Below are 19,131 nucleotides of genomic sequence, written 5' to 3'. Positions count from 1 at the left end.
TTACTTGTTCCTACAGGAGATACATTGAATCTTCCTGCCCGTACTGGACACTGCAATTCAAAATAATAGCAAAAGACCTGCAGGTAATAGGCCATAATACTCACTTGATACCCACTAAAGGAGGGTTTAGATCACTTGTTCTCTGTTACCTTTCATGAAACATCTGTTTCATATGAGCCACTTGAAAGTGTATACATCTGTAAATAATAAGCCTGATGTGTACATAATTTAATGAATTAGGACATAAAAAGGAATTGAACAGTAGGGGCACAGCAATTAGAAGAACTGCCCATTTTGTTAAAAACGTATTATTTCCAGCTTTCACTTGTTAACCCTTTTATTATTCTGTGGGTTCTGAGGCTTCTAATCTTCCCCATCCCTCTTCCCTGCAAAGAAAATAGAAATTTATATCGTTGGCAATGAAAAGGAAACCTACATTATACAAAGCCGAGTTGGGAACTTTGGACTCACTTTCTCCTACTCGGGAGATTCAAGGTAGGTATTTGAACCTCTCAGTGCTTAGGAATCTGCGTCTGCAAAGTGGGGATAACAGTGCCTTTCTCTTCAGGCTGCTCTGAGGACTAGATGACATGGTTCATTTTAAGCACCTGATACATGATAAGCACTTAATAAATATTAATTATGATAGTGATTGTTTTACTTTAATAAAAATCAATTGCAACTTTAAATCATGGGGGTGGGGAAGCAAACCGTGGTTCAAAAGTTTCTCCTGAGAGTTGTTTTAGCTATTTATTTATCTTATTATTATTATTACTTTTTGAGACAGAGTCTAGCTCTGTTGTCTAGGCTGGAGTGCAGTGGTGCTATCTCGGCTCACTGTAACCTCTGCCTCCCGGGTTCAAGTGGTTCTCCTGTCTCAGCCTCCCGGGTTCAAGTGGTTCTCCTGTCTCAGCCTCCCGAGTAGCTGGGATTACAGGCACCCATCACCACGCCCAGCTAATTTTTGTATTTTAGTAGAGATAGGGTTTCACCATGTTAGTCAGGCTGGTCTCAAACTCCTGAGCTCAGGTGATCTGCCCACCTTAGACTCCCAAAGTGCTGGGATTACAGGCATGAGCCACCGCACCCGGTCCTTTAGCTTTATCATTTTTTAAAAAATATATTTTAGATGGACTGTCTGTCTGTCGCCCAGGCTAGAGAACGATGGTGCAATCTTGGCTCACTGCAACCTCCACCTCCCGGGTTTTAAGCGATTCTCCTGCCTCAGCCTCCTGAGTAGCTGAGATTACAGGCGCGCTTTAGCTTTATTTTTTATTTACTTTCTTCACACCATTTCCAGGGATAGGCCAAAAAAAAAGGGGTGGTGGGGGGGACAAGAGGGAGCAATAATGTCCTGGTTAACAGGAAGTACCATCAGAAAATCTATTTCTGTGACATCAAAGTAAGTGCCAGAAGCCCAGGGAAATATTCCACTCTCATGTTTTCAGGCCAGTTTGCCAGCAAATGCACTTATAAGGGCTTACTTACCTTGCCATCCCAGCCAAACTGAACCTCCCAAGTTTTTGACAGCCCCCATCAAGTTTACTAGAGGTGTTTTGAATAACCAAAAAATATTAGCTCACTTGAGATGTTCTCAATTTCATTTTCACTGAACTACACTCAGCATATTTCTGAGCACCTACTGTGTGCCGCACTCTGGGTTATGAGCAGAGGACACGCGTAAGCAGGAGGAGGCACCCGGGGGAGAGCTCATGGTATTTCCCAGAAGGCAAACTGAGGCTTCCATAGAATATGGCCAGTTCCTCTCTGCCTCCCTGAAGTTTGTTGAAATGTTCAAGCTGAGTTGAAAGCTTGAAAATGTTGGAAGATACTCTGCCCATCTCAAAACCAAGCAGGTGTGGAGCACGGGAATAGACATCGTATGTCTCCATGATTTGATTGCTACAGGGAATGTAATTCCCGCCCACTGAGATTCTGCAAAAATCTTGCTTTAGCTGTGCAAACTAAATGTTAGCAAAACAAGTGCTAAATACTTGCCAGGCCCCAGGAAAAATAGTTCCACCCAGAAGGAAAAGGAGTTAAACAATGACTGAAATCACCACCCTACAGCATTCTGTTTACATTTTCCTGCAGTCTGTTTACCTGCTACATAAAGGGATAATTAGAGCTTGTTAATAGCCATAGGAGAGAAGAGTAAAGGCTGAAGGGAAAAAGGAAATAAAGAGAATGAACAAATATTGAAAGAATAATAATAGCTGAAGTATGTAGAAGTGAGTTGTTTAATACAGTAGCCACTAGCCATGTGTGGCTATTGAAAGTTAAATTAATTAAAATAAAATAAAATTGGCCAGGTGTGGTGGCTCACGCCTGTAATCCCAGCACTATGGGAGATCGAGGCGGGTGGATCATGAGGTCAGGAGTTCAAGACCAGCCTGACCAGCATGATGAAACCCCGTCTCTACTAAAAACACAAAAATTAGCTGGGCGTGGTAGCGCGCGCCTGTAATCCCAGCTACTCAGGAGGCTGAAGCAGGAGAATGGCTTGAACCCGGGAGGCGGAGGTTGCAGTGAGCTGAGATAGCACCAATGCACTCCAGCCTAGGCAACAGAGTGAGACTCCGTCTCAAAAATAAATAAATAAATAAATAAATACAAATAAAATTAAAAGGTCACTTCCTCAGCTGTATTAACCACATTTCAAATTCCAACAGCCATAAATGGCTAGCGACTATGATAATAGACGATGTAGAATAATAGATCCTTTCCATCATTGGAAACTTCATTGTAGGAAGTTCTATTGAAGGGCACTGATGTCGAGTATATTAAAGGGTTGTTTATTAGAACATACATGTGGGTTCAACCATAGTTTACTGAGGATCATAGACCAAGTACTATATTAGCACTGGGAAAACAGAGGTAAAAAGCACAATACCTGACCTCAAAGACTCTCAGTTTAGTGAGGAGACCCAGTCAACAAAACAAAACAAACATATGCAAAAGGAGAAAAGGGTGAGAACACAGAAAAGAAACCTGGTAATTTTAATGGTAGCTATGGCAGTAAGTATCCAGGTGTTTGCAGTAAAGCTGTTGTAACCTTTCTGCATTAAAAAAAATTCATAAAATATCGGGGAATTGGATTTGCAGTTGGGGCTCTCTGACGCCAGCGCCACCTCTAGTTCGCCGAGCTCTGGGCGAAGGAGAAGGGGGAAAGTAAGGAGGTGTCCATACCACGGTTCCTACAAAGCACACTACTCGAAAATCCAACCCGTGGAAAAGCACCCGGGAAGAAACTGGCCACAAAAGCCATTCACGAGAGTGCGCCCTCTACTGGCGGGGTGGAGAAACCTCATTGTTACAGGCCTGGGACTGGGGGACTCCGTGAAATTAGGCTTTATACGAAGTCCAATGAACTGATTCGCAAACTTCCCTTCCAATATCTGGTGCAAGAAACTGCTCAGGACTTTAAAACAGATCTGAGCTTCCAGAGCGCAGCTACTGGTGCTTTGCAGGAGCCAAGTGAGGCCTATCTGGTTGGCCTTTTTGAGGGCACTAACCTGTGTGTTATCCATATCAAACGTTTAACAATTATGCCAGAAGACATCAGCACGCTGCATACGTAGAGAACGTGCTTAGGAGTCCACTATGATGGGAAACATTTCATTCCCACCCCCCTCCCCCCCAAAAATTTCTTCTTCCTGTTATTGGTAGTTCTGAATATTAGGTATTTTTTTTCCAATTCAGTCAAAAGGTACCTAGGTATATGATTGCAAGTGGAAAAACAGAGGACAGAAATTAGGTACTGGCAGTTTTTCCATCTACATTTGCGTGTGAATTTTTAATATAAATGTGGGGATGTAAAGCATTAATGCAAATCAAAATGTTTCAGTGAACAAGGTTCAGTAGTTCAACTTTATAATAATTATAAATAAATCTGTTAAATTTTTCTGGACAATGCTAGCATTTGGATTTTTTAAAATTTTTTATTTTTGGGGGGGACGGTGTCTTACTCTGTCACCCAGACTGGAGTGCAGTGGCGCGATCTCGGCTCACTGCAACCTCCGCCTCCCCGGTTCAAGCGATTCTCCGGCCTCAGCCTCCTGAGCAGCTGGGACTACAGGCGTGGGCACCACCACACCCAGCTAATTGTTGTATTTTTAGTAGAGACGGGGTTTCACCACGTTGACCAGTCTGGTCTCGAATTCCTGACCTTGTGATCCACCTGCCTCGGCCTCCCAAAGTGCTGGGATTACAGGTGTGAGCCACCACGCCTGGCCTGGATTTTTTTTTAAATAAATTTCTTTCTTTTTTTTTATTTTTTAGACAGGATCTCCCTCTGTTGCCTAGGCTGGAATGCAGTGGTGCAATCCCGGCTCACTGCAGCCTCAACATTCCCAGGCTCCGATTATCCTCCCACCCCAGCCTCCCGAGTAGCTAGGACTACAGGTGCTTGCCACCACAGCCACATAATTCTTTTTGTAGAGACAGGGTTCTGCCGTGTTGCCTAGGCTGGTCTCAAGTGCCTAGGCTCAAGGGATCTGCCTGCCTCGGGCCTCCTAAAGTGCTAGAATTTCTGGTATGAGTCGCCATGCAAACCTAAAACAAGTTTCTTATTGACAACTATGTACATATGTAAAAACAATCTATTTACTGAGCATCATGTGTCAAATACATTGTCTTATTTAAGGCTTTAAGACTGATCTTAAGCTTTCAAGGTAGGTGTTATGGATTCATTTTAAAGATTAGAAAAAAAAAAAAACAAAAACCTGGAGCTCAAGCTTCCACAGCAGGTACAGTGCACGAAGAATGTCTACCCAACCTCACTGTATCACACTGCAGGGTACCATGCTGTACTTCACTGCATCACATGTTAGCGTCTTACAGATTTAGATCTGCTTCCACTTAGAACCCACTACACGACTTCTAGCAAGTCACTTCAATTTGTCCACCTGTCTCTATTTCCTCAAAATATATAATTCAGCAACAATTAGATTTCAAACAAAAGAAACAGGTAGAATACGGCATATGAAAATTCAAAATACAGAATACATTTCATTTAAGACATATTTGAGCGGGGCACAGTGGCTCACACCTGTAATTCCAGCACTTTGACACGCCAAGGCAAGCAGATTGCTTGAGCCCAGGAGTTTAAGACCAGCCTGGGCAACATAAAAATAAGACATATTTGAAGTCACTGAAATGAGAGCATTATCTGAGAGGCCAATTAGATGCACTATGATTCATGTAAGTTTCACTAAATGGTAATGGTTAACTTAGGTTTGGGATCCTCTGCACCCAATAGATACTTAAAATACGTAGCAAATAAACATTAATTCGACTTTACTATCAGAAAGTTTTCTTTCTTCCTCTTTGTCTTTTACTTTTTTGCTTTTGGTAATGGAAAATAGCTCCACTTAATGAAGGGACACCCTCTAGCACAAACACTTAGCACCCATCTTTAGATAAGGGTTATCAGTAAACTAGAGTAACATGAAAAGCCCAGTTTCCCATCTCTCATCTTCTTGTGACTCTTCAGTAAATACCAGACTAATCCTGGTCTGAACCCCCTGAGCTACAGCAGTGACTAGGCCAGCGTAGACTTCAACAGCAAACAGGATGTAAAAACAAAAGGGCAAAAGAGTAAAACAGCCTCATAGTTTGGGCAGAGTTTCCTCCACAATGTAAAAGACTGGTTTATAGTAGAGAAAATAATGTAATCAGAGGAAGCTATGCGAGTTACAGTTCTTTACCTCTCTTTTTCCTACCTTTCCCCTTAACCAAAACACTCGATGGTGTTTTATTCATGGGATTATTAGGGCATGAAACATTTTTCAGGAATTCTTCACTCAGCTGACAGGATGACAACTCCTGAAGCTGAGGACCCCCAAGTGAGTAACAGCACATGGAGCCTAGAGAAAAGCCTTTCATGGGACTTGAAACCACACTCTGCCCCTTACGATCCGTGTTATTCACCTTCCCTGAGCCTCCATTTCCTCATCTGTAAAATGAAGATGATATCTCACTTATAGGGTTGTGAGGATTAACTGAAAATGATGTATGTTGTCATTAGAGTAGCATTTCATTAAATATGGAACCAACCAAAAAACTAAAAGCCCCACAATTGTTCTTCAATTTAATCATTTTCAGAAGACAATACTTTCTTTCTTGTTATAGCGCATATATGCTACGATTGTTACAGTGGACATTCTTTGCCTTTCTCTCCCAAACTGAAAGGTAGTTATTGAATCTGGGCTGGCCCTGTGTCTGCTTCACCAGTAGAATATAGTGAAAGTGACTGTATACCACTCTCTGGGTCTAGGTTTTAAGAGGACTGGGAGCCTCTGCTGCCTCCTTCCTGGAAGGTTCACTCTCGAAACACTCTCTCTCGGAATACTGCTGCCATGCTGTGACATGCACAAGTCACATGCAGATCCCCTAGAGCTCTCACCGACAACCAACATCCACCACCAGCCATGAGAGTGAGACTTTTTGGATTTCCAGCCCAATTTAGCCCTGGATGATTCAGCCCCAGCTGACAGCATGCAGAGCAGAGGGTCTGCCCAGCGGAGCCCAGCCCATCCACAGAATAATGTCATAATAAATTGTTAGACCAGGAAGTTTTGGGATGGTTTGTTACACAAGAATAAGTCACAGAAATCATACAGAAATAAGTGATTTTTAAAAATCCAATAGAATCAAACCCATCCCCAAGGAACATGATTACTTAACATGCTCCAGAAACATCCACATGAAAGTCTTCAAGAAGCTAGTTTGGAAGGTGTGCACTTATTCCACTGTGTAAGATAGGTTTAGAACTCCTTTGTGAACTACTTTTAGAGATGATCTATGAGGCCTGCACACAGAAAAACTTCACGCCCGCTCTACTGTGACAAAAATGTATAATCCACTTGATCACCCACCATATAAACCAGCTGTGGTTCTTGGCAGTTCTTAGTTCTTTCCATTATCAATCTTAGGTTCAAAGACATGGGGAGATTTTTGGGTTTGTTATAAGGGGGTTGTGTGACAACGACTTGTGTCACAAGTTCTTCCCATTATATCATGAGTTCAGAGGGAGAAGGGACAGTGTCTGATTCATCTTGGTGTCCCCCACAGATCATATCAAGGAGCCTGGCACATGGCAGACACCCAAGAGCCATTTGCTGAATGGCACATTGCAAAAACTAATCCATCAATGAACAATAAAAATGTACTGTGCCACGACAGCATCTTTGGGCTAAGTGTATTGTGACAACTTTGAAGGTGACAATGCTCACTTGTAAAAGTCAATCATTTGCAAGAAATCTGGGGATCTGGTAAATGGAAGCCCCTGAATCAGGGCACAGTGCTACCTGACAAACAGAAAGGACTGCCACCTAGGTTATGAGCTATAGACCGAGGGATCATTTCACCAAAGAAAAGAGATACCTAATTTAGATATGACCAAAAAAAAAAAAAAAAAAAAGTTTGCTTTTAACAAAGGCACGTAAGCCACAGGTGTCATGCCAAAATCAGGGCAGAAGGCCTACCTGGTGACTTCCATATGTTTTCAAGACAAGAATAGAATCTTAATTTACATGATCTCTAATCCTTCTACAGATCCTGCAATGTAGACACTATTATTCCCATTTCATAGCTGTAGAAACTGATCCTGTGTCAAGGCAGGCTACTTGCATTATCTTGGACCATCAGGCCATGATGGGGAAGCAGAGGTGGAGAGATGCATGGAAGGGTAATTCTGAGAGGATCAGGGAGAAGCAGCAGTAAAACTCTTGGAAAGGGAGAACTTTTCACAGCTTCTGCTGAGTGCAAGAAAATTATTATACCCCCTTCTCTAGAAAGCCTTTGAGGTACAGGTGATAGGATAAGCTCTGGAAGAGTATTCACAACTTCTGCCTGAACTATAAGCCCAACATGGGTTTCTGGAAACTCCTGCCTGAGAAGTAGAGAGATGTCTTGTTCATCTGCATCCCCCAACTTTCCCTGCAAATCCAAACCTGTTCATCCTACCTCTAGTTTTTATTTTTTCCTCTGATAAGGAAGGCCCCAGTGAACAATTAAAGCTTTCAATAAATAATCTCTAAGCACATTCATTTGATTGACTGTTATTTGATACAGCAGTTAGTTTCAATGGGGCAGTTAATATTGATCACATAAAGTACTCCAGACAAACATGAAACAGTTCCAGAACTCCATGGATTATTACCCTTTATCTGCCAGTCATCTGGGTTACTTGTAATGGTCACGGAATTTAAAATCAATAATAACAATTAGTGTTCTGTACACCAAAACGGATGAATCACGTGAAATGGGTTTTCATATAAAATCAAAGGTAAAGCAAGCCGATAGCATGGAAAAAAAGCTCTCTGAATTTCCAGTGCACATTTGGCAAGGCACTTTCACATGCAAATCCTCAAAACAGGCAGCAAGAGCGAAAGAAAGGTGTTCAGGAGAAGATGTGGCCATAAAAAAGCATATGAAACCCCTGATGATCTTAATCCAAAAAGATGAAGCATAAAAGATAAAAGTGATCAAAATGAGTACTAACAAATGTAGTAAAATTAATGGAACCGGTAATTTACTTCCTTGGAGATGTGTCTAGCTACATTTTTCAGCTTTCAATTTCTAGGCATTAATCGTGATTTTTTTTGTAATAAAATGGTAACAACGGTACTTTAGTAGCTCCATGGCATGACTACTGTAATATAATGTATATATAATTAAAATGCAAAGCAACAGAGAAATGTTTCATCATTAAACTGTAACCAGTGCACTATGTGAAATCATCCATTCCAAAGACTTGTTTTTCATCAATTATTTGTTGTTTATCTGATGTAAATATAAAAAGGACTAATTAAAATATATGCCTTTTTATACAGCTTCTTGTCATTAAAGCCAATGAAAGCATTCTGAGGACCATAATGAAATAATTATGTTTGCCTTTAAGAATTCTCTTCAATAACACATGGCAGTACTGAGCTAAATTAAAACATCAGGAACTGAATTTCGCTGCCTCCATTTCCATTTTAGTTAATTAAACCCCCAAGCTTTCCAATAGACCAGCCCCTAAAAAAAATCTTTTGAAGCTGAAATGGCCTTCAGATCATCGGCCTTTTTATAATTATGGACTTTGATGACATGACAAAGGTACTGTAGCCGTTGAAAGCTTTAATATTTTTGAGAAGACAAATTTATTACATGAGGTCTGCATTTGCTCTGGAAATGGGAAAAAAATTGGGATGTGATCCAGATCTTCTCTCCCTAGTTAACTGATGCACTCATCTTATTTGTTCTTTTACCTGCAGATTATTTTGAATTTAGCTATTTTTTTGACTTGACGAAATTTTATTCTCTGATGAATAGTAATTTATCAACAACAACATAGCAAACATTCCACTAAATATGGGTCAAATTAGGATAGTGATTCTTTGTCAAATACTGAAACTTAAAAAATAAGAAGCTATCTTTAAGACAGCAGTGGACTGAGGAGAATCTGTGAATTTTAAGAAATAAAATCCTTTTGTTTGAATTTTCTCCTCCTCCAAATCTCAAATCAGATACTTTGGAAGGCAAAGAATAAAATAAAATGAAAATAAATCTGGGTTTAAGAGAAAGGGAAGAAGGAAAAAGGGGAGGAAAACTGCTAAGTGGTTTCAGGGCTGGTAGCAAATGAAATGGCTTTAGCAATGTTGTCGTCTGATGCAGATGGGGATGGGAACTTTGTACTTTCAAAAGTAAATACAAGGCCGGGCTCGGTGGCTCACGCCTGTAATCCCAGCACTTTGGGAGGCCGAGGTGGGCAGATCACGAGGTCAGGAGATCGAGACCATCCTGGCCAACACAGTGAAACCCCATCTCTACTAAAAATACAAAAATTAGCCAGGTGTGGTGGCGCACGCCTGTAGTCCCAGCTTCTCAGGAGGCTGAGGCAGGAGAATCACTTGAATCCGGGAGGCGGAGGTTGCAGTGAGCTGAGATCACACCACTGCACTCCAGCCTGGGCAACAGGGCGACACTCCGTCTCAAAAAAAAAAAAAAAAAAAAAAAAAAAATAGGAGTACCAAGGATTAACTCTGACAACGTGAATTCCCTCACGTTTTGTTCTATATGGAGAGTTGGCGAGGTTTGTGAGTGGATGATGTTTGGTGATTGCTGGACAGACTGTCTAATGAGACATCAGCAGTGAATTGTTGACAGCTGGAAAACAAATATCTATTCTATGACAATGTAAAATGACAATTATAATCTCAGAATCCACTTTTATTAAACGACTTTGTTTTTCTTTGTTCTCTTCAAAGAAATCTGCTTTTGGAAATCAGGGACATCACCACCCACTGTCACCCCTGTAAAAATCAGCTTTCTTCTTTCTCCCTCCCCTGAGCTGGTTCAGTTCTTCAGCTGCTGGGGGAAGCCTAGAGACTCCTGGAATCCCTGAGCCCTGACTAGAGGAAATGCTTGGCCAGGTTGAGTCGCCTTGCTGACGTCAGTTCCTGTTATCCTCGCCTTATCGCGCAGGGGGCAGAGAGTCTTATCTTACTAAATGGTCCCCTTGTAGCTCCCCCACCCTACAGGGCCAGAGAAAGAGCAAGTCAGCAGTTCCATTGCCTGTTTGAATTCCCATCTAAGAAGCTCTGAAAGCTCAAGACAAAATGCCAGTAGACTTAGGCTCTCCTGCTTCCTAGGTAGAGAGAAGTTTTGCAACTTTATTTTTCATTCATTTAAAGGGGTTTGGGGAGTGGGATGGGACAGAGATCATGCTTTTTAATGATGGGGTAAGGAAGCTGGGAATGAAAAAAGGAGAATTCAGGGCAACATATTGACTGATGAGGTTGTGTTATTAGATCTTACAGATGGGGCAGGTTATCTCATCTCCTATTTAACAAGAGGTACTTAGACCAAGCCACTTACAAGCAGGATACTGATAAATCTGAAACCTGAGTTAACTCTACTCTTCTCCCTCCATCACCCCAGCTCCAACTTTTTAAGAGGAAGCTGGCAAGTGCTGATACAGATTTGTCCATAACAATTTAATTTAATTCTACTCCCTCCTCCCCACCCTGTCCACGCACACACAGGTGCTAGAGTGAGAATCACAGCCCAGTCCATTTTGCAAGGAATGCCTTCTATTCACAGATCTATAGTTTGCTACGAAAGGAATTCATGTTCATAAGAATGACCCAGAAACACAAGGCGATCTTCAGACATAATGAAAAAATTAAGCTGTGAGAGCTCTACTTATATTGACTACAGAATCCAAACAAAGACTTTCTGTGCCACTCCTGGGTTCAAGGGGCAGCCTAGGAGATGTTGTAATATTAAATATCTGGCATATTTCAATGATTTATGTGGGAACTGTGCAGGATATTTGAAAGTGGGTTATTCTAGAAAATCAGAGATATATGATTGTCATAACTACCCTGTAATTTGAAAGGCAAGATTCTATCTACATTAATATCTTTGGAAAGGTTTTCAGCCAAGATTTTTCTGATTAACCTTCATCAAAAACTCCCATTTCTGAAATAATCTATTTAATTGATAGTTAACTGAATTTATATTAGAACATTTAAAGTATAAAAATGTCATTTAAGGATAAATTTATGGCACTTACACATAACTCAAACTGTATAGAAGATTCTAAGATGTTCTAAAATGAACATTGCATTTATTGTTAAAATCCTGTGCGACCTGAACAGAGTTTTGTATTTTGCATCTTGGTTTTTACATCTCCATCTTCTGCCCAAAGAGTAACTTAAAATTCTCAGCTTTTTCTAAATTATTGATTTAAAAAATTATAAATTCCTTGAGAGTAGAATTTATAATCTTTGTTATTTATCATGTATTTCCCTTCTCAGATAGAGTTTAATGATATTTGTGGAATGTGTAAAGGAGAAAACAGGTTTTCTTTCTTTTTCAGCCACCTCAGGGCTTAACATATGTTGAAGGTAAATTATAAGCATCTGATATCCAGAAGAACTTTTTTTTATTCTTATGCTTTAGAGAAAAGTGCATAACAATACCCTCGGTTGTATATATCAGCGCCAGGCTTCTAGAAATGAGAAGGAAACTTCTGATTCAGGTCAGCTAGCCTATCAGAAATAGCCATTCTGGTCATTTATCTATTAAGGAAAAAAGACCTGATTCAATGCAAGGGCTTTACATTATTGGCTGGCAAATCAAATTCTAACTAGAGCTTCCAAATCAATTCCATAGCTTAAGTTTAGGCAAACAGATGTCTACCTTTCTACTGTTTAGTTTTTTGAATCCATCCTTTTCTGGCAATAAAATTTAAACGCGTGCTTTTTCTTTTCTAAGTTGCACATCAATACTCATTCCCTTGTCAAATGTACCAATTTATCCAATATTCACAATATGATTTCTTTTTTTCTACAAGGAAGGAAAACTTTGTGAATCTTTCACTTGTTTTCGAACAACCCACAACCCTGCCTGTACTCTCTTTGCGATTTAAGGAAAAGTCCCTCTTTTTCTCTTCTTTCTGATGGTATTAGTTACCACCGTCATGTGTCCGAGAAGCAGAAAATTATGTCCTACTTTAGAAAAACAATTGGGCCTTTTCACTGAAATATTTATTCAAAACCCCATTCAATTCATACGGTGGCTGTCAGTCTTTATTTAGTCTTTCTTTCAGAGGGTATCTTTGATTTTGCCACTTTGACCCCAATTTATATCTCACTAGGAGAGGATTTAGATACTGTTTAATACTTAAAATTTGGGTCCCAGGGCTTTGAAAAGAGGCCTTTTCTCATTCCCTAATCAAACATCACTACTGTTTGTTGTAAAAATAATTTCTTCTCATTAATGGGCAAAGTCCTATTTCAAAAAGAAAATATTTTTTTCTTTTTCCTTTTGATGTGTTGAGTAGGGAGAAAAGACAGGGAAAAAGGCCAAGAAGTTGTCACACTCGTTATTTCACCAAAGCAACTATATTTAGACCACAAAATATTAAGATTTATCCTATACCCACTGAGCAATTAATGTTGAAAACATCTGGAGCCGCCTAAAACCAAGATAATCCTGGAGACATCTGAACAGAAATTTAGTGACTCCTATACCTTCCAGGGGCAGTCGTCAATCGTAATATTTAGACCACATTCCCTTAGTAGTCCCCTAATCCTGACTTTGAATGCTTATAACAAGCAATTCACAGACACTACTACAAATGGCAGCTGGCTGGCATATCATTTTTCTGCCTTTAAAATTAAAAAGAAAATAAAGGGAATATTTTAACACCTTTCAAAGTGAGCTTGTGATGGTGTGCTCCATGTTCAAAGGTCTTACTTTATTTACTATGCATACACACACACACCATAAAAAAAACTCAAAGCAGAAAATAGTTTTGGTTGGAATTTAGTACTTTTTCTTCTTTGCCCACTGTTTCCTCTGTGTTAAAAGCAAAAACAGATCTGCTTCTCGTCAAAACAGCCATTAAGTAAAATGGAAAAGGTTGTGGTTATGTTCTTACTTACACAAATGTAGCCCTAATATACTTTTATTTCAATAGCCCTAACTAGCTGTACCACCCTGAACCAAACACTGCATGGCACAAGACATTTGTTAGAATCTCTAAAAAAAAAAAAAAAAAGTTTTAGTTTTATTTATGCTAAAAAAAAAAAAATCGTTGGAACAACTGACCATCATAAAGTGGTTTATGAGGGTAAAGCAACTCTGCAAGGGCACAAGCAATATTTACATTTTATTCATTTAACCTAAAGTTGGGGTGTGGGATTCAAACTCTTGTGAAACTGACCACAATAAGAACTAATTGCCCTGCTTACAAAAATAAGACACTGGAATTTCTGAAATCCCTTTGTCAAATGCCTTTATTTACTTTGTCTAATGCAAGTTTCTTTGATTAGCTAAACTTTGCTGTTATCAACACTTCTTGCTTATCGGCTAGTTTTAGGCGAATGACACATTCACCACTCGCTCTCCCTAGATAAAGCAAATCCCTTGTTTAACTTGTCCAAGAACAAACAAAGCTTTTCCCCCTACTCTTACAACTTAATAGGCATGTTTGGAGGGTTAATTACAAAAGGAAGAATGTCTACATGTAAAAACTCTATTAGGTCTAATAACTTTTGGCGAGGATCCTGAGCATTTTTTTTCCTTCTGTTAAAAAACATGTTTCATTACAACTTTCTCTAACAAGAAAAAGTTTCAGAGAGCCCCAGTTCCCTGGGATTCCAACAGAAATTGTTCATACTGTTTTAATTGCTACAAAGAGGACAGGTCTGAAGGGTCTCTTCTTGGATTAGAAAATTATTTTGTAACACTCCAGTTTCTTTGAGTTCTCCAGAAATAAAATGGGCACCAAAAAAGAAAAGGCATTTGGGGAGCAGCTGAAGATTAAGGCGCCTTCTGAAAACGATATTCTTTTTGCCCTGCTTATGGCTCTACAAAATGTTAAGTCAGACAGCCAGGCTGTTGGCATCAAATGGTTATTGATTTTTCAGCTACAAACCTGTTGATTTCCCGGCCCAAGAAGCAAGTCTTTATTCTTAAGAAAAAGTTTCAGAGAGGGCAATTTAAATCCTGTCATTGTCCCCTCTCCCCTTTTTCTTCTCTCTTTAGATAAGCCACCATGTTATTAGGAAAACTCAATTTCTTCCAGTTAAACTTTGACCTCTTTGAAAACAAAGATTTAAAATGTCATTTTCAGGCTAATGCTCCAATGAATTGTCAAATAAAGTACTAAAAACATTTTGATAGATAGCTGAGCCATTTATCTAAATCACTGTCAGGGCGGCGAAGCATCCTGCAGGCTCCCACTACAGCCACCCGAAGGTGGGATTTTCTGGGACTCCTGATCATTTCTCAAGCCTGCAGCCAGGCTACTGTTGACCAGATGCGTACCTCGGCACTGTGTCAGCATCAGATAACAAAATAGTCAATATTTTTTTTTTAAATTGGGCTACCCCACTTATATTTCCTTTCCTTTAACTGATGTCCACGTTCCGGGCTGAATTGCAAGATATGGAAATAATGGATGGCTCAGTCCAAGGGGTGTTCATTGCCAGTAGTTTTCTAGCAAAACAGCAACTTCTTAGACCAACAAAGTGACTCGGAAAGGTGGCAGCAGGGTCAATGCTAAGAAATATTGCCTTTCCTTAGCAAGGAAAACATTGGAAGCGGCAGCTTGAACTGGTGGTTTATGAACTTCGGGAGCAGCAGCCACTTTAATTAAACTAAATTCCTTTCAAGGAAAATGTCATATTTTAATTACTTTGGACTGTTGGAATACACAAGGGGTGGGGGGACCTATACAACTAGTAGCTAATCCAAAGAACAGCAAAGTTAAATTCCACTCTGCATACATTTTAGTAAAAACTGCAAAATGTGTCAAATTGCCCTACTTGAAGAATGTTTTAAAGTCTCGTGGTCACCCTCTACTCCCCACCCCCCACATTTTTATGCATATTTTAAAAACTGTTTTCAAGAGACTATAAGGTTGGTAAGGAGAGGAGCATGGGGGCGGGAGGGGTTATTTGGGAAGAAAACATCTAACAGGAAATTTTCAGCAAAGGGAATCAATATGCATGCCAGCATATCACACCCCTTCAGCATTAAATCATTAAATCCTTTGTCTTGCTACCAATGCAGTTTATTTCCAATGTCTTTATTGCATGCAAGAGAGACAATTTTTTTTTTTTCTTGGTAGAAGAAGGGAAAAAAATAAACCTACATTGAGCAGTGTGCCGATGCTGCCATTCGGTTTGGGTCAATCCACTGAAGCATGCTTTGAGAGCTTTCTCCTGGAGCATGCAGGAAGACGGACTCGCAGTGTAGAAATCCAGGATTTGCCCAGGACTCACTGACAGAACATCCATACAGTCAAACATGATCTCCCCTGCACTGAATGTCTGCAAAAGTGCTTATCCTCTAGGTGTGGAGGCAAATGGCATAGAAAAGTCCACCCAACTCCATCAAACTCTGCCCCTTTTTTGGCACGTAGGCTGTTGGTCTTTTTCCCAGCCCCGAATCATGAATTATGACAGACAAGCCAGCTAAAAGCCTGTAATTGATCCAAATGATCATTTACCATTTTCCAGGCTTGCTCGGCCAATCCAGCCGGGGCGGGGGGTTCCCAGAAAGATCCCAAGTTCTCCTTCCAAGTAAATGCTTGCAAAAAGCCTTCCGAATGCGTTCCGGATCCTACCCCGACGGTGCCCAGACAAACCCTGCTCGGATCGCTCGCGTTCTCGGCATCCCAGTCCTCAAACAGCTCGCATGGGGGAATTCTGGTCCCCCCTTTGGCAAAGAATAGACCCTCCTGCCTCTGAACAGCTCACTTCCTACTACTTCTGTCACACAGAATGAAAGATTGAATTGCCTAATATATGCGAGTGAACTTTCGGTGAACCCTACCCGGGCTGCTAACCTTCAAATGACCCAACTAGTCTGACATCACCAACTCCCAGGATTCTCACAGAGCTTAAAAACTCCCAGCAGCCCTGCAAAAGCAGACAGCCAGAGAGGCAGGCAGCGAGCGCAGAAGCCGGCGTTTTCTTTCCTATTTCTCATCTTAAAAACAATACAAGAAGTGCTTTTAAAATGAGCAGGGGAGGAGCCGGGACGCTGCTCCTGGCTCACGTTGAGCACCAACTTCTCTCCCCTTACGCCTTTTTATTTGCGGCGGCTTAGCTTGGAAAACGGTGTTCCCCCCGCGCCCGCTCGCCTCCCGCCCACCGCCTCGCCCCCCAGCCCACACTTTAAATTCCTCTGTGCGCCTTTCTGTCTGTTAAATTCCTTATAACTTATGTATTTTTCCACTCCAGAAAAAGCACATGCAAGCCCTAAACTGTAGAACAGAGAACGGCTACCCCTTGGGAAAGGCTTGGGTTGGGAAACTTTCCATTCCACAGTCTTTTTCTCTTTCTCCCTCTTGCAAGCCCCTGGCTGAAGTGACTGCACTCGTTTGCTCTGCAATCCAGCTTTCGAGATTCATTTACTTTGAAAAATCCTCTCCAGGTTCTGTGCAGCATATATAGAGTAGTCAAGAATTAGTTACCCCTGTCCCAAACACACAGCCACACAGAAAATGATTTCAGATCTGGGCTTGAAAAAACAGTATAGTGGTCAAGAGCATGGATTGGGGAATCAAACTGAACTAGATTCCAATTCCAGGTCTGCCACTTACCAGCTGTGTGTTCTGGGATAAGTATTTAACTTCTTCAGGCTTCAGTTTCCTCATCTGTAAAATGGGCATATAATACTACCCACCTCAGTGTTAACTGGGAGGACAGAAATAACACTTGTATGGTGCTGGGTAAATATCATGGAACAAATGTTAGCTGTGACTCATCCTCATATTGTTCAACTAGTGAAACAACAGCCCGGGGAGATGAGACCTACCCAAGGTCACACAGCTCAGAGCTGTGACTAGAACCCAGCTCCCTAGGATCAAAGTCCAATGTGAAAATTACTTGCCTGTTCCCACATCCTTGCACCCCAAATAGCCATGTTGGTTGCCTCTCTCATCATACACCTACACACATCCCACCACATAATTAAACGCATATTTTGTAAACTGGTTTAAGTACGACAGTTTTACATTTTGAAGGACCAGTTTTCTCTCATTCCAGCCCCTGCCCCATCCTTTTATTAAAATACAGCAATTTTAAGGGAAAATGATTTTTTAGATCTCTCACACTGACCCAACCTACAGGAAGAAGAGTCTTTCCAGCCAGTCCTAAAACACTAAGAAGGATAGATGCAGTATTTACAAATAAACCCAGCCGGATGGAGAGCTTTAAAAGGGAGAGCCAATCTACCCTGCAGCCATTTTGCACAACTTGTTTAAAGGATGCAACATACATCAAAGAAAGGAAACTCTGGAGAGGAATTAAAACACCCTTTTTTCTCCACTGCCTCTCTAGCATTTACTTGTAATTCTCCCACAAAACAGGGCAGGCAAGTGGTTAGGCAGGGAGGGACAGTCTCCTTGCCCAATGCAGGGAAGAGCACTGCTCCAGTCTCCTTTTTGTGGATAGTGTTGGAATGTGCATTGGCATCCGGGCCTTTTAAAAGCCTGTCAAGGGGCACCCCACCCCATGCTGAAACACTGCCCTGTCTAGTGGAGTTGCTAAGTGGCACTTGTGGTGTAACATGAAAAGTATGCATCGCACACACTTACCAAGTCAAAGATCCTTTTATGAAGGTACATTAAAACAATTTTCAGCCCAGCAAGCTCAGTTCTTGCTATTGAAAAGTTCAGGGCAATAAAGGGGTGAGATTTTTGCTGAATCTGTGTTTGTTATTTTTTGCCCCTCTCTTCTCTCTTTTATATGGCCATCATTTTGTAACAGAGACTTATTATAAGAAACCCTTTAACTACAAAGAAAACACACATTTTAAGCAAGAGAACACAGAGGAATTTACAAAACGTTTAACACACTGTCATTAAGGTAGTTGTAAAGATACACAAAGCACTACATTATGTGCCAATTTCTACTTGGTCCATGAGGCTTATGGCTCCAAATGCTTATTTAAGGTCCTTAGAGTTCCTTGGAAACTGAGTTCATTTTTACCGGATAATGGAGGTGGATGAAAAGTTATTAGACAAGAGAAGAGGAAACAGCTATATTGAAAGTACAGCAGGAGAAACTTAAGTTATAGATGAGAAACATGGCATCACTGACGGGTATGTGTGTACAGGGATCTGTTATCCAGGGGAGGCTGCTGCACATTCTTGCTTAACATCTTTTCAAAGAGTAGAGATGCACTGGTCCCAGGGAAGTGAAGATGGGGATGGGTGTCCTCAAAATTCTGTTCATTCTCATTTCTTAAGCTATGGAATCAGCCTCATTGAGCGAGACCACTGCTTCCGAACTTCTTACCTCTATACTGTATCACTGCACAAAAATAACAACATTAGTGTGTCTCTCTCTGTGTGTGGTAAAGGTTGGGCGACTCGATGTTTTCTTTCTTTGTGCAAGAAAATGTAAAATATATAATTACCTTGAAGTTCTCAACTGAGAAATGAACTTGGGCCTTGAAATGAATAATCAGTATTTAAATCCCCATGAAAGGAATAGTATGGGTTTCTTATAATATGACAATATTCGCTAGTCAATTAATCATTCCTCATCATGAATTAATTATGCTGATAGCAATAATTAGAGCTATTACTTAATCCAAGTATTAATTTATAAAACA

The 19,131-nt window shown here is 40.7% G+C and overlaps 1 protein-coding gene across 3 annotated transcripts in view; it reads right to left on the bottom strand.

Moving 5' to 3' along the window:
- The window catches only part of RARB (retinoic acid receptor beta), a 767,532-nt gene that overhangs the window by 153,185 nt on the left and 595,216 nt on the right, over nt 1-19,131 (bottom strand). Inside the window, exon 1 of one of the 3 annotated variants that reach the window (XM_004033753.5) lies at nt 15,659-16,576. The exons of the other annotated variants lie outside the window; for them this stretch is intronic. Coding sequence (XP_004033801.1) covers nt 15,659-15,815 — 157 coding nt within the window. The 5' untranslated portion in view covers nt 15,816-16,576. Of the gene's footprint in view, nt 1-15,658; nt 16,577-19,131 lie in introns of those variants that run through there. 3 annotated transcript variants of the gene reach the window in all.

The sequence above is a fragment of the Gorilla gorilla genome, chromosome 2, assembly GCF_029281585.2.
Source record: "Gorilla gorilla gorilla isolate KB3781 chromosome 2, NHGRI_mGorGor1-v2.1_pri, whole genome shotgun sequence".
Classification (NCBI taxonomy): domain Eukaryota; kingdom Metazoa; phylum Chordata; class Mammalia; order Primates; family Hominidae; genus Gorilla; species Gorilla gorilla.
The sequence above is the reverse complement of the archived record's forward strand: the minus strand, read 5'-3'. Positions and strand labels throughout refer to the sequence as shown.